Consider the following 16,446-nt stretch of genomic DNA (forward strand, 5'->3'; position numbering starts at 1 on the left):
AACTGAGTGTGTTTTCATCGCAAACCAATTTCCTAAACACACCATAAGATAAGACTTTTGCAGCACTCATGTTATTGCATGGAGGTGAATGATACTGACGGAACCCTCTGTCAGAAACACTATCAGATAATTTGGTCATATCAATATCTAATTATGCACAGTAGTCTGCTTGTGTGGACAAGGCTTAGAAATGTCAACTTAATGTAACTTGCTTATTATGCACTGAAAATGAAAAAAAATCAATTAACATTTATTGTGCATCTTGTGTGACTACATCTATAAAAGCAGACCGTTTGGCAGTTTGCTTGTTTAGAATATACAGATGTATATAAACACAATGTCAAGGTGAAGAGACATCAACAACTGCCTAAGTCAAGCTATTTGTTGCTCATTTATTTGGGAAGGTTTAGAAAGCTTTTTGAAACTGAAATTCATCCTTCTCCAAATTGAACCCAATGTGATCCTGTGTTCAGAGAAAAAGGAAAGAAAACAAGAGCTACATTTCATGCTTGACAGGCCTCAGCTAGCATGTGAAATGGTAATGCTTAAAACAGTAAAATTAGAAAAAGACAGAATTGTTGCTTGTTTGGAAGTTTTAGACCGAGAAAGTGTTTTCTCTCATTGAGGCAGCAAGGCTTAGTGTTGCACTATTCACATGGAAGAACTGGAATACTTCTTCAACAATGTCCTTAGGACAAATAGGACAACAGAATAGATGCTTTGCCATAATACACACCAGGAAACTTGAATAAAACCAAACACAACCTATCAATATATACACCTCATATGTGTTGCCAAGATCTGTTGTGGAATAAAGATGATTTAAGCCACAGAACCAGTAGGTCACTCAAAACAAAGACAACTCCCAAAAAGTTATGAACATCACAATAAATTCTTAGTGTGAGTTTTTGCAATGCTCAGAAAACTGCAAAGGACAGTCAGTGAGTAAAATGCTAAAGTTGAGGAACCTTGATGAAGTCTGAACAAAATGACTTGTTTGAAAGGGTTGCCAGAAAAAAAGCCTATCCTCTAGCAAAATAAAAACAAAACAAAAAAAATACACCCAAACTTTTAAAAGAACATCAGATAAGACCAAAGTTGAGATATTTTTACATGATGCTCGGTGTGAGGTCTGACAAAAACAGATAAAGGCAGTATGTCAACACAAACACTTCAAACTAGCTGCAAAGCGTAGTGGCTTATTCTTTAGCTTTCTACTCCATTTCCATAAGGTCTTACAGAAAATGACAACTTAGAATTACTCCTGTCAAATATATACCTATTACACCAGAGGATGTTCTTAGTTTGACTCATGACTATTCACATTAACAAAAAGTCAGAATCTATTTTTGTTTTATTTGGTTATACAGTTATATTAAATATGATTAACACAGAACTTTTAAAAAACGAAACAGAAAAATAACAAAAATGAATAATTGTTCATTTCAACAAATGCTATGTGTGATATTTTAGTTCAACATAACCTTCTTTGGAATGTTAAATCAGCTCAAATAACAAGAGTGATACCAATACATGCTACTCTGAAGTGTAAAAATAGTGTGAAGCTTTAAATATGACTTAACTAAATCACAGGCAGTTAAATCTAAGTTTCTTTATTCTAGGCTTTCAGAACATAAACTGTATTATACTAAAATGCAAATATTTGTGTTTGTTTATTTGTAAAGCCAAGCTGTGACATCTATGCCAATTATACAATTAAATTAACTAGTTTTTTTATGGATGGAAAGCTAAATTACTTTGTGCCAATTATTGAAGTTAGGAGGATTTCAAAATAATTGTAGGTGAATTAAACATTAATACAACTTTTGCATGGTATCCAAATGCAACATATAGCAAATCGGATCTATCCTCATCCTTGTTTTTCTAAACTCATAAACCACCTCTAAAATACTTAAGACTCCGCCTGAGTCAGCTGACAACTAATTAATAGTTTGCAATAAAAGCTGTCTGGCAGCTTGGAGTAGCTCACAAATTGTTGGCAACGCCAGGGAGTAATTAATGGGGGACACAGAGTTTAATTAGGGAAATATGGATGATTAACATCTTCACCTTTCCTCAATGATGGGATTCAGTAAAAAAATAACAAAAGGCCTAATTTTACACACAGTTCAGTGTTTGATGCTGCCTTAAAGTGCCCTAATGCTTCTAATTCTTCTTTGTACCAGCACTAAATACAAAACCAGAGACAGTCACAATGTCCTGAAACTAATCTTTGCATTATGGCTGCATACAACGTGAATATGTGAAAGTGTTGTTGACTGAAAAACTCAAACGGTGCTTCAGTGAAATTTCTGGACCTCTTTCATTCTGCATTTCACAAGTGGGAAGGCGTGAAGGACACTAACACTCCTGACAGATGGTTCTTGATAATGCCTGTTCATTTCAAGAAGATAAATAAATAAGCAGAAAGCTCCCTCAGCAGGAGCGTGGGAGATGGGATGGGGGATGGGTGAGAATAGATCAGTAACACTCTGCTAGTCTCCCTGTGTAAGAAGAGGATGGGAAGGTGCTGAGCTCTGCTCCCTGTGGAAACTTTGCAGAATGGCAGAGAATGCAAGCTGTGGAGAACAGACACTTCAGCTGTTTATCTCACTCCAACCATGCTCATCAAGATGGAATTGGCTGACATTTGGTGATTAATAAATGGAGATGGACCCTTGTTTAATTGGTAGCAGTGAACAAGGATGAAGCCTAGAAATACATAGAGAATAGTCTTGAAATTAATGGCTTTTTTTAAAGAGCAAAAGGTGAAAAAACCCAGAGTCCCTTGTGACATTAACCCAAACAGATGCAATTGATTCTTTGTAGATAGCAACACAACTATTTACTTTATTTTTTAACCAAAAATAAAGTAAACATTCTACCTTGTGGAAAATCATCAATGCAGAAACATGGATGACTGAAACCTGAGTGCTCAGGGTTCATTTAGATATCTTCTAATGTAGGGGTGACACCATCTATACAGTATAAACCTGGACTTATGGGCACTTGTGGTATGAATAGCTGTAAAATACATACATTTTAATTTCTCAAGCATAATCTCACACTGATTTTTTTTTAGAAAAAAGCCAGGTTGTAATTTGAGTATAGTAATTTTTGTGTTTACCAATTGCTGATTGTTTACTTTCCAGCAGTATTAACAGACAGCATAAAATTTAACAGTTGGTATGGAGATTTAGTGACATTAAGATACCGCTCTTAACTGCAGTTTCTAATTCCTGCTCTTGAAAATTTGGCACCACCTTTTCCATCCTGCAGACTGTTTGTGGAGGCAATAGCCTGAGTCCACATTCAGCAAAGTAATCAGTGATAAATAATAGGCCTCTATACTTTGTCATATTTATATTCCATCGATACCAAAAGTCATGGCTTGCTAATTAGAAGTCTCTAGAAACTCTGATCAACTTTAAAATGTATATCTAAACATATATATAAATAATGCTGTAGCTAGAATAATTTAGTTCAAATAACTGTACCACAGATGACTTAGTTAAAAATAGCTTCTAAACATATGAACTGAATATATGTACTCAAATAAAAGACTGGTTTTAAAGAAGAATATCTGTAAGAGAGGATGTCATTGTAGACTTTTACCAGAAGTGTCAATAAATGTGTCTTTGGCTGTAGACATGGCATAAAAGGTATCATGAACCACCTGAAATTATGTGCTTTTACACAAGGCTACCTTAAAGTCCCAAAATTTATGTGCACATAAGAGCAAGTCTGGAATAAAGTAAAAGTGGGTAAAAGAAAGTAATTAATCTATAGTGGGAACACATTTTGCCAGAATGAAATCCACTTACTTTCTGCAATAATATATCGTCCTGCCCAGTCGTCGTTAATAATCTGTATATTTCCATAATGCGCATCACTGAAAAAGATGCGGTTGGTCCCAGATTTGCTCTGATTGTAGTCAAAGGCCAGTGCAACAATGTTCTTGAAGAAAGCTGGATTTTCCAGTGGCTGAACCGGTGAGTTGAGGTCGTTTTCGTCTGAGAGGTGGATGCTTTTCAGGATAGTCCTTTCAGAGAAGAGTAAATAACCTTCATAGCGCTCGCAGGCAAAACCATCGTCTGCCAAGCGACCGTGGGCACAGGAGCAGGTTCGCCGACCGCTTCCTAGGTGAAAGCACAACTGCTGGCAGCCTCCGTTGCCCCTGGCACAGGGGTTGGTGCCTTCAAAGCACAACACATGTTCAGTTACTAGCTTGCCTTATTTCCTTCTTTTTGCAGTCAGGTATAATTTGTCCTGCCTATATATGACAGATGGAAAACAACTATGCAAGGCAAGTAAAGAGCCTTGGAATATCATATTCCTGGAATTTAATCATATTTGATCATACAGCCACTAACTACAGCATAACATTGCTAACATTTGGAGACTGATAAACATTAATAATTGTGCTGCTTCTTAACTTCCACTACATTGACATTACTGTCAGGTGCATCCTCACCTGCACTAGTCCAAAATTTGGACTTGATTGATTTTTGTACATAAAAAAATAAATAAAACTGGAGATTTATGTGTCAAACAAGTTATAAAAGATGCAAAGTGATACAATGTGTAATGAAAAGTGAATCAGAATATAAAGTGAAATCCTACCTTTTTCCCTATCTCTGTTGAAAACTGTCACATCTTTCAAATTGACCCCTAGGCCACTCTTCATGGTTACATCCTCACTGGTGTCGGTCTTAAAAGCTCGCCGGATTGAGCCATTGGAATGGGCTCTGAATATCATTAACAAAAAAAAAAAGATGGCAACTAATAAATATATGTTTAAGAAATGTTCTAGTCTAAGGTTTGGTTGAGGCAAGTTGAAGGGACAAAAAAGAAACAACATTTTCTTGATAGAACTGATAAAAAAGGGACTAAAATTATTCTTTTGCTCTTCTTTCCACAAAAAAGAAACGCATGCAGGTTAGTTGCACAAGAAATTAGGGAGAAGTAAATTAACCGTTTTTACGACTAGTTTAAGTCTGAGTCGTAAAAAATATGAGACTAAATAAGCCATTATAACTGGGATGAAGAAGGATTTAGGATGCTGGTGAGCTGGAAGCTTTCTGTCTGCATTCACAAAAATAGGCTTTGACTTCTGGTAAGAACAATTGCTTTTTGTAATATTTTCACACGAGACGCTTGTCGACTTAGGTTGATGGAAAGTTAAAATACAGGGCCTTGCAGGCATGGGAATTTGAGTCTATTTAGGAAAATAATAAATTACCTGTCAGACCAGTAGATGTAAGGCCCAAACACAGCCACAGAGAACAGGTCTACGTTGGCCGCTGACATTACAATCTCCCGGCTCTCACCTGTTTCAAGGTTGATCCTCTCGATCTTATCTGTGCGTGCGTCGCACCAATATAATGTGTTTTCCTGGAAGGTAATTTTAAAAAATGCAGATTAAAGACCCGCCCTCTTATGCACATTAAAATTTCAGAAAATTATGAAAGAGGAGGTGTAGAATATCCGAGTATATCAGGTTGAAGACGATGCTTGTGTTGTAGACTGTACCTCAAAGTCTATGGAAATCCCATTGGGCCATACAATGCCCGAATTAACGAGGGTAACTTGGTCTGAACCATCCAGACGAGAGCGGCCAATGCAGGGATTCTGCCCCCATTCGCTCCAGAAGAGGTAACTGTCAAGCATAATTGGACCCATATAAAAAGTGACCTTTCCCCACTTGGCTTAATTTCCACTAAGAGAATAAGACAATGAAGCAAACCCACATTGGACACAGTGGGCTAAAGCACTACAAGATAGAACTGGACTTCAGGTGTGAATTACTGTTAGTATGTGTTGCCTAACAGAAAATAAGAGCTCTACAACAGATTATGTTTTGTCCTTGTTTGACACCCAGAACAACCCCTTACATTGGTTTTGATCCTAAGTTTAACAAAGTACCTATTAAAATGCTTCAAGTCAGGACTTAGATGTTATCTGTCAATCTCTATAATTTTCAAAAAAATGTATACTGACATTAACCTGGAATTATTAGCCCTCCAGGTCATCAAGAGAAGTATTGACATTGCTGTCATGGTAAATTTATATAAGGGTTTGCCAACTGTGCTTCATTAGTCAGTGGAAGTGACAATATCAGGCAGTCCTTGCAACCAGGCAGCATTGGGATTTAAGGCAAAAACATATGGGGAGCACCAAGGTGAAATATCTGACATGCATACATTTTCAATATTGATACTTATTGGATGTGTCTAAACTGTGCTGAAACAGATTTAGCACAATTAGTGACTCAGCATATTACATGGCTGCTACTTGATATATTTAGCCATCGGGTATGGTGAAGATGATCTGTCAAAGTTCAAATCAAGCATCAGAATGGGGGAAAAAAAGGAATTAATTTACTTCAAACAGCATATAGTTGTTGGTGCCAGACAGGCAGTTCTCTGAGTATTTCGGAAAACAGCCATTATACTTGGATTGTCATGCAAACCTTCTCATAGGTTTAAAGAAAATAGTCTAAAAAGGGAAAACAGTAATGTGAGCAGCAGTAATATGAAGGAAAATATCTTGTTGATGTCAGAGGTTAGTGGAGAAGAGGGTTTGACTTGATTTGAGGTGATAGAAATGTACTAGTAGATTTATGCACCACTCGTTAAAAAGAAAAACATACTGGGTGTCATTCCTGTCAGGAACCTGAGGCTACAGTTCATACAGATTCATTAGAATTGGACAACAATTTGGAAACTGCTGCTTGATTCCATGAGTCTCAATTTCAGATTCAACATTCATTTGTAAAGAATTTGATTTAAACCACATGGAAACAGATTCATGGTGCTTTATATCAGCAGATATGACTCCTGCTGGTTTAATTGTTTTGTTGTACATAAATCGACTGAATTATGAAAAACTACACATAGTTTTAAAGATGGTATCATATAAGTAGCTATGAGAGAAGTGCTTTGAAGAACATCTTAACAATTACACGCTGGACTAAAAAAATCATGAACCATAAGCTGTTTCAAACAACTTAACATCTTTCCAGCTGTTGTGCGCATCATCACAATGAAACCACACATTTCTGGGGATTGGGTCTTTATGATTATAATCTAGATAACTACATATATATTTATAGTCTTCTCTAATGTTTTCTGCTTTCACCTCTGACTACTCAAACATGTTTATCAGTTGGCTAAACTGTGGGAAATGCCAGGAAAAGGTTTTTAATATAAATTCTCAATTGTCAATATTGAGGCAGTCTGGCATGAATCACGAAGAATACCTTTTTCTCAATGTTTCTGTTTGATGCTGACACTAACAGAAGCTGCATGTGTATGGTCTAATGCTCAGCAAACCTGGCAAGTAATTGGCTGACTGAATAGCTGCATCAATAAGCAGGCAAACAAACATGGAACTGCTCAAGTGCTCAGACAAGGTCTGGTGTGAGAACCAGTTTTTCTCATTAAGGAAAACGACACAGTTTAAGTAATAATCAGTTTGCTATACATCCTCATACAATCAAAAACCCAACTGATCCCACTGATTGCAGCTTGTTGCACTGAAAACTGGACAATAGAATCATAAAACAGAGAGATATTCCTTACCCTTTCTGTGGATTAACAGCAATGGCTCTTGGTTGATCAAGTCCTTCAGATATCACCACTGAGCGGTATGCACCGTTAAGGCGGGAGATTTCAATCAGATTAAAACCATGATCTGTCCAGTACAGGTTTCCTGTGTAGACACAAAAAGTTAATGCAAAAGAAATATACTCTACCACAGACAGAAATACAGCATGAGTGTATGGTTAGAAAGACAGAAACCAGCTATTTATGTATGGATACATGTATTTGTTTTCACCAATGTTTTAACTGATTGATGTGTTACAGTCAATAATATGTATTTGTAATTCATTACAGTAGTTGGAGGATCCAAGCCCATTTAAAACCTTAAAAATGAGACAAACATCCATGAAAATCCAGTGACTTAAAATTTTAAATGCACCACTTCAAATGAAAACAAGAAGAGCTATTGTAAGAGAAAACTTGTAAGGTGAACTTAATGTTATGAGAATTTCTAAAATGTTCTTTAAATCTAACACCATAACACATTTTACACCACATCTAGAGATTTTTGTTAAAAAGTATGTCCTTCAGTAAACATATTTTAAATAACTTCAAAATGCAGTACATTAAGTCATGTTGCATTTGTATTCTTGCAATGAATTATTTTATTTTGTTTGCTGAAGAGGTTATTTTTATATTTTAACGAGGAGCAACATCAAACCTAAAATTCCACTTCCTGCCTTAACTAGACACAGTAAACAGAAATGTAAATCGGTCACTGTCAATAGCAAGTTGACACCCTGTAGTAATAACACCATGGACTGGGGAGACACATTACTGACCAGCAATCCAGTCAACAGCGATGCCTTCGACCCGACTGATGCCTGTAGTAATGACGTCTTCTCGCCAGGTCTGATCACGTTTGGCACGGGATATTCTGTTGAGCCCCATATCTGTCCAGTACACTGTGTCATTTCCTGAAAATTACACCATACCATTAATGACAGGAGATAATGGGATGATGAATGCTGCTGTCGTGGATGTAGTTACAGTTTCAAACAACGGCAAATTTTACTTTAGCACTGTCAGTATCACCAAATGTCATAGAGTGCTAGAAAGGACCTCAAATTAGGAGCAGCATAAGTACAAAATATGACGTTGGAGTGTACAGATACATCTCAATAAATTAGAATCAAAAAGGTAATTTATTTCTGTTGTTAGAATAAAACAATATTGCATATCTAGATTTATTTCACACAAAATGATACATTCCTGTTCTTTTTGATGATTATAGCAAGCAGCAAATGAAAATCCAAGTGTGACAAAGTGTGTCATTAATCCACTCAATATATAAAATTTAATTTTAAAACTGTGCATTATAATTTATATGAAAGCCCTATTAGTTTTCAAACCAGTGCACATTAAGTCATTAAGAATTTGATAAATTCACTGTATGCTGTATTTGCAGTGGAGCTTCCAAGTCCGACTCTCCACAGGTTGTTAAGAGCTTACCTAGCATCAGACATTTAATTGCACCATCTTGTTCCTCATGCCTTCACACTCTGTTAACACAAAGATGACATATGACAGAATACAGCTGCGGGGCTTTCATCTGTTCTGCTCTGGCAACCTGGCTTCCATAACGATATGTAAATGAAATGTGCATGCTGTCAGGTGCTGATCCTGGATGGGACTTAGCGCTACATTTGCATGTTCACTTGTCCAAAGAATTAAAGGCTGCGCCAATCATTGAATTTTGTACTTGGACTCAGCTCATTTCTTTTTCAAAAGCTGCAGTCACACTTAAAAGGGGTATTGACCTTCACAGTCTCTTTTAAATAGTCTGATTTGAAGCTTTTTATTTGTATATTAAGTAAGTTGCAATATTATTCATATTTGTCTAAAAAAATCTAACTATGTTTGATTTTCTTGGACCTTTTATTTGAAAAAAATAAGTGACAGGCTAATAAGTACTTTTTTGAAATCACAATCAAGTAAAATAATTAAAATCTTTTCACTGCCTAACAATTCTTCATTGCACAAATTGTTTAAGCTTAACAGTTGAAATATTTCCTCAGTAGATTTTGTTGAGCAAACAACAAACAGAAAAGACAGTGCACAGAATTCAACGTTTCCATTGGTTCTTATGAAAGTGAAAGTTGCTTGGTGTTGCTTTCATTCCAGCTTATTTGAATGAAGAAATGTACAACAAATATCACCTCAGGGAGCTTCAACAAATAGCAAACCAGAGATCATACCAAAATATTTCAAAACTAGCACAATTTCAACTCAGATCAGGCAAGTTCCTTTCAATACAATCCATGCAGATGTAGATCAAAGTACAAACTATTCAATTTAATCCTAATTATAGGGAAGAAGGGACAGGAAAGAAACACAAAAATACACTCTATTCCGGGATGAAAATAAAACTAAAAACAAACAATACACAAATCTAATGGCATCAATAGTTCTATTAGTGTTCTTGTCCAATAAAGAAAACAGAAAAACACACAAATACCGATTTAAGGGAGATGGAAAGAAATATGGACAAGAGCTCATACAATTATTGAAAGCAATGCAATGGCTTTGTCAGGAAAACAGACACAGCAAAGCATATATTACTTTGCCACAAAGGTTTTCTACAAAAAGAAACAACACCAAGGTTCAAAAATGAATGCCAGCAGCACCTCCGTTACTGGTTTCATACTGGAAAGAAAAACAACTAAAAGTAGCACTGTGCAAGAAAAACTTTTTATAGAATTTAATCCAAAGTACACAAGAAGTGGCAGCAATAGCTCCAGCAATAAATTTGTCTAGAAAAAACAATTCCTAAAGCAAAATTACCGGTAATTAAGTAATGGCAGCAGTAGCTCAACAAATCTCATTATCCAGGAAAAAGACACAGCTAAACACAGAATCAGGGAATACTTTCTACAGAAAAGAAAAATACAGCAGGATATAAAAGTTAATGGCAGTTCTATGCTCAGTATAACCATTTGATAGAAGAGTAGATAGGAAGGAAAGACTACCAAAACAAAACTAAATAAAATCACTGGTTCAGAATGACTTTTTATGAAAAGAAATGCATCCAAGCAGAATGTGAGAATACACTCAATATTAAAAAAATAATAATAATCAGGAAGGAAAAAGTAAAATTAGAACCATTTTTAAATGTTTAACATGAATGCATTTAGTATATCTAAACATTGGTTTTCATGAAAATGCTAACAGAGGTCTCCTATTCTCCTTTATAAACCCTCACATATTTACCTCCATGAAGACTTTACAAAGCACATAAAATCACCAGGCTAATTGACTCCTTTATATCGTCAATATCTGAATGCTACAAGCAAGTAGCTGTGTGAGCATCCAATGGCTTTTATACAGAATTTCTTCGCTTCAGCAGCAGAATATATTCAGAGAATTTGTCAGCATGAAAGGTCAATTGTTATTGTTAGATATCATGCGAGAAAGCACAAAGGAAACAGATGACAACCAAGGCAGCATTATGGCACCTTAAGCTGATACCAGTTTGGTAACTCTTTAAAACAGAATTGTTTTAGTGGGTTGATGAAAAGTAGTTTGACGAAATTTCTGAAATCCTCTTTTAATTTGAACTTATTATTATTATTTACTTAGGTAGTGAGTATATTGACTTGTATTGGAACATACGCCAGAGCCTGATATAATAAATTACTCATTGTGTTACATATATTTTGTTTAAACACTAGGAAGTTAGGGTTTGTAAAGCTACAGGAGAAGTTAATAAATCTTGTAGATTCAGGTGGATCCAATCTAAAAATTTTCCCATTCTGTTTCTTTTCTTTTTGTATTGTAATTTAAATTCATATTCTAAAACTTTATTGTATAAACTAAAGAGTATTTGTACAAAACAATAAAAAAACCAGTAGCTAAGAATCATTACGTTGGAGATGTACAGGCTGAAAGATGATGTTATTTAAAATGAATATCCCCAAGCAGCAAGACATGAACAGAGGTTGCAACGCAAAAAAACTCATGAACAATGGGCGTTAATAGATATTTGCTTTAGTGTTTCACAGCTATTATAGAGGTGTGTGTGGGCGTGTGTGTGGGTGCGTGTGTGCAGGGGTGCGTGTGTATGTGTGAGAGAGAGAGAGAGCGATTGCAATAACTGCAAACATGTAAAGGGAGGGGAAAAAAGGCAAAAACTGACAGCTGAGGAATATTAAAAAGAAATATAATCACCACTATGTCAGCAATTTAAATATCACATTAAAATGAGACAGAAAACAGCCCAAAAGCTGGCTTTTCAAACAGTTGTCAAAGATGGTATCTGCTTTATTGTACAGATTCACTAATGCCTGGAATCAGCTTTCTAAAATCCTTTCAGCCACTGTTTAAGTGTCAGTTAACTGTAAAAATCCCGTTTTTAAGTTTCTGCATTCATCCTGACAAAGCTTTATCAAATTGGAAAGTTACACAGTCTTTTAAATCCAAGAAATGCTATGGTAGAACGGAAAATCAATGCAGAAATGCGTCTGTTCTTAAATTGTGCCACAGCTCAACTTAAAAGATTAGTGGAATATTTCTCTGATGTTTTCTGAAGAAAATCTAAAATTACTGAATGATGATGTTTCAGACATAGAGAATTCCAGAAATAACAAACATTGAAATTTTTATTTATTTATTTTGTCAAGCCAGTTTTTGTGACTTGCTAATGCTAAACGCTTTCTTTCATTTATGATCTCTTTGGGATGTTCAGTCATTAACTAATTAGAGCAACTGTTAAAACTAAGGTTACAGTAAAAGCCCTAATATAGTAATTAAAAGTTCACACCACAAAAGGTTTAACAACAGATAAAACTACCAAACTTTGCTGAAAATCTGAAACATTACAAATTATCAGCAGACAAAGCTCAGTGCTGCGATGGAAATCATTTGACATTGTTTTATAAGATTGCTGACATGTCTCCATATTGGTTAACGCTATAATTGCATGTTTCTGTTGCATTAATTGTCCCTTCCACCTGGTAAAGTCATGGGCCAGTTGTTATTACCACAAGAAACACATTTAGCAAGCAACCACTTTGAGTTAAGATGATTTCAGTTACAGTAATTAGCTGAGCAATAGCTGACATGATGTGAGTGGACAGCCCATCTGCTGGTTTCCAAGGAGAAGATGTTTGTTGTGTTAGCATTTAGATGATATTTCATTACCCTTTCCAACAATCAAACTCAAGTGCTTTTAGAGAAATCAGGAGTGTAACCTCACCAGTTCAATCACTGAAGCATCTAACTTTGTGCAGTTTAAGCTTTCAAATAAAGAAAAACTGCTTCATTACAAATGAAATGTGTTATTTCAAGTGAACTCTATAAACATTTCCAAAGAGATAACTTGAGCCAAGGTCTGTTGGCTCTTTATATACCAATATCTTACATCTACATTGTTGTTAGTTGAATACCTTTCTATTAATCTGACTTTCAACTATATGGGAAATAATGTCATGTTACATTTTCAGACTTTTTCTGACTAAAATTTCTCTGTATTTATCACATTCTGGACTCTTCAGTAGAAAATATAGACTTCCAACCTCAATAATTATTTTTAGGTCTTACTATACAGGTCTGTACAGGTTTCATAAATGAAGAACAGAGCTATCTGTTTTACAATTTCTAAGTCTTTAACTTGCCATATAACAACTGGGGGTTTCTACGGTAAATACAAATTATTTAATCAAAATTTGGAAACATTTGTATATTTCATCTATTGGTAAAAATAAAAAAAAACGTTTATGCTTTATGTGATATTTTAAATAGACTTATTTTTAAAACCACGTTTAGTTCAACTTGTACTTAAATATGTCGGTTTTAATTTCTATGTCTGTCCAATTGTGGTTTGGTAAGATCATATGAGTTACATCTCTCTTGTAAAATATATTCACTGTAAATGACTGTCTTGACCTGGGTTGGAACACAAAAACTGATCAAAAACATATTAGATTTTGAGAGCTAAATCTAACATGGTCTTCTAATTTATATCATACCTGCATGAAAGTCAACCCCCACAGCAAACAGAGTTCCTGTGATGGGCATCAGGGCTTCACTGTTGTCATTCGGGTCTAATGCTATTCCACGGATTCCCTCATGGATGGAATACAGTAAAAATGAGTCAACACCTAAAGAATGACAGAAAGACCTGTTACAAACATTTATCAGATATCACATATATTTAAATATACCTTATCATTTCTAAGCTTTGATGTGTGCATCACTAACACACTTTAATGCAATCTTACCTCAAACGTGATGAGTACCTTAAAGCAATTCTTACCTTCGCAGGATGTACGATCGCTGCGTAGATGATATCCAACAGTACAGGAACAACTGCGGGTGTTCTCTGAGGTTGGGAAGCAGAGCTGGGAGCATCCTCCATTGTTCACTTGGCACGAATTTCTTCCTGAATGAAAAGCATAACCAGCAAATGCAAACAGTAAGATATTATAGATGGATACTTGCATATACTATGTATATCATTTTGTGCCCTCTTACCTTTATGGCCCTCCCTGTCGTACACTTTCATATGGATAACACCACTTGTCTTGTTTCTCAGAATCAAAAAGTTCCGTCCATCTCTTTTGGTGACTGTTCCCAGCTGTGCTGATTCATCATCAGCCCACCACAGTTTGCCACCTGTAAACATAAACCTCATTTACTGATTTCTGTTGTTTGTGTTAGTCAGTTTCCTCAATAATGTTACTAGCAATCCATGGAGTTGCTTTTGGTAGAGCCATATACAAATAAATTAAAAACATGCACATGGCTTTATTTATGCATTTTTTATTAGTATCACATTAGAGCTTTCTTAACTAACTTAGATCGTATGTCTGTAAGATGTTTATTAAAATCTACAAAAGCACATTTTGGTTAAAAATAATATTTTAAAGGAAGCTTACCCAAGAACATAATATCAGAACTCATCAATTATTCGAGGTGCAAGTGTTAAGTTTCATCTTGCACTAAAATTCCAAATGGATACAGCTTTCATGTCAGAAAGGCATTTAATAATTGATGTGTTCTCTGAGCTGATATAAGATTAATGTATAGTATATTCTGTCCCCTGCTATGTTCACTTGCTAGTTGCTGATGACACATGCATTTTTCATTTGCTTTGTATCATTCTCCCATTGATGTTCAGTTTCTTCTACAGCAGCTTTTCATGAACCTCTACAAAAAAAAGGGAGTGGGCAAGACAGTGATGTTCAACCCATGTCAACAGATAGATGCCTCTGGCACCGGTTCAACTGAGAACATGCACTTGCAGTTGTTATGCGTCATAATGTTTTAACATCTCTGCTCTCACTGGTTGCCTCTCTGCGACAGAAAACAAAGCCCCCTGGGCCTAGGTATCTCGGCCACCAGGAGCTTTGGTGATAAGTGTGTCACTAAAAAACACACACGCCCACAACAGCCCTCTCACCCTCAGCATACCGATGGCATCAGTGAGTTCTACCTTTTTCCTCAGGACAACTCTGACCTGACAGGAATATTCAAAATAAAGCAGAAAGTGAGTTAGAGTTAGATGTCTCTTCCTTACTGTATGCTGGACCTTGAGCATTTAATAGTGTCATGGAGATGGAGAAAATATGAATGCTTCCGCAAAGGAGTGAAACTGTGGGGGGAAAATGATGCCTAAAAAAATGGGTGGGCAAATTAAAAAAAGTTTTAAAACAAAAGGAAAGAGCATATTAAAAAAAAGAAATCTAAATCAGACAAAAAAACCAACCCTGGATTATGACTATCACCACTCTTCTGTGGAGACCTTGAGAAGGCGCAGAAAAACTACGCAGCTAAGCAGTAGCAGCAACCATTCAGTAAATGACTTCCTTTAATGCAATGCAATTTAAAAGAACATTTCATTTTATGTTTTTCTCTAATTCAACCAAGCAGCACTCTTTGGCACAATACACAGAGATGCAGTGAAATATCCTTCAGGATTATTGTTGCGACCAAATTAAAATGAAGGACATTTCTGTAGTTGACACATTAAATTCTATAGAGATTAGCATAATTTCTTTCCTCTTTAGATTATCCAATCAGACATTCTTTTAACATCCCACACTTTTTGATATATCACAAAAACAGCAAAGCAGACAAACACAGAAGCACTTAGAGGAGCAATTCCTCTTTGCATTGAGTGCTTGAGTGTGAATGTTAACCTTAAAATCAAATGTAGGCCGCATTTCCAAAAATCAGTCAAGTGCACATGAAGAAGAGTGACAGTCTACACGGAGTTTACAAAACATTACGCCCCAGAGGGCATGCTGGCTGAGATTAGCTTTGCACCTTGTGTTAATTTGATGCCACAGGGACCACTGGCTAGATGTGATTGCTCGCTTGTGGCACATCATATTCAATTTCCACTTCAACGGCTTGTTTGATCAAAGACAAGCGTAGGCTGATGGATCACTCACACCTTCGAAATGGAAGCCCTCAAGGCAATTCAATTATTACAGAGCCTAAAGACCTGCATGGGTTGACCTTGTGTTTCCAGGAGTTCTGTAATTACACCATTTGGCAACCAGCAGGAGACAACATCAAGGTGTGTTTGCAGAGTGAAACAAGAACCCTCCATTAGGACTCAATATTTGACACTACATTATCATTACTCCATATTGGAGGTTTCTCTTACTGGTTGAATTGGTGCACCACTTCCCCCTTTATCTGTGTATCAAATGTCACTAAATCAGAGTTCTGAATTAACCATTTTCAAAAAAAAAGGTCACCTTCTGAATGAACCTTTATTAAAACAGATAATTCATAATGATAGGTCTGCTCAGTGTGCATCACTTTAGTCACCACTGAGGACGCAATAGTTTCTGTGATGACACATTATTGGCGAGTCAAAACTAGAACTATAGAA

At 35.9% G+C, this 16,446-nt stretch overlaps 1 protein-coding gene across 1 annotated transcript in view; it reads right to left on the minus strand.

The window, feature by feature from the left end:
* Nucleotides 1-16,446, minus strand: part of lrp1bb (low density lipoprotein receptor-related protein 1Bb) — a 301,838-nt gene that overhangs the window by 84,402 nt on the left and 200,990 nt on the right. Inside the window, exons 32-40 of the mRNA XM_044132659.1 lie at nucleotides 14,076-14,216; nucleotides 13,858-13,983; nucleotides 13,571-13,702; nucleotides 8,387-8,521; nucleotides 7,584-7,713; nucleotides 5,533-5,659; nucleotides 5,243-5,394; nucleotides 4,624-4,748; nucleotides 3,825-4,196 (exon numbers count right to left, since the gene is read on the minus strand). Coding sequence (XP_043988594.1) covers nucleotides 3,825-4,196; nucleotides 4,624-4,748; nucleotides 5,243-5,394; nucleotides 5,533-5,659; nucleotides 7,584-7,713; nucleotides 8,387-8,521; nucleotides 13,571-13,702; nucleotides 13,858-13,983; nucleotides 14,076-14,216 — 1,440 coding nt within the window. The remainder of the gene's footprint in view (nucleotides 1-3,824; nucleotides 4,197-4,623; nucleotides 4,749-5,242; nucleotides 5,395-5,532; nucleotides 5,660-7,583; nucleotides 7,714-8,386; nucleotides 8,522-13,570; nucleotides 13,703-13,857; nucleotides 13,984-14,075; nucleotides 14,217-16,446) is intronic.

The sequence above is a fragment of the Gambusia affinis genome, linkage group LG11 (assembly GCF_019740435.1).
Source record: "Gambusia affinis linkage group LG11, SWU_Gaff_1.0, whole genome shotgun sequence".
Taxonomy (NCBI): domain Eukaryota; kingdom Metazoa; phylum Chordata; class Actinopteri; order Cyprinodontiformes; family Poeciliidae; genus Gambusia; species Gambusia affinis.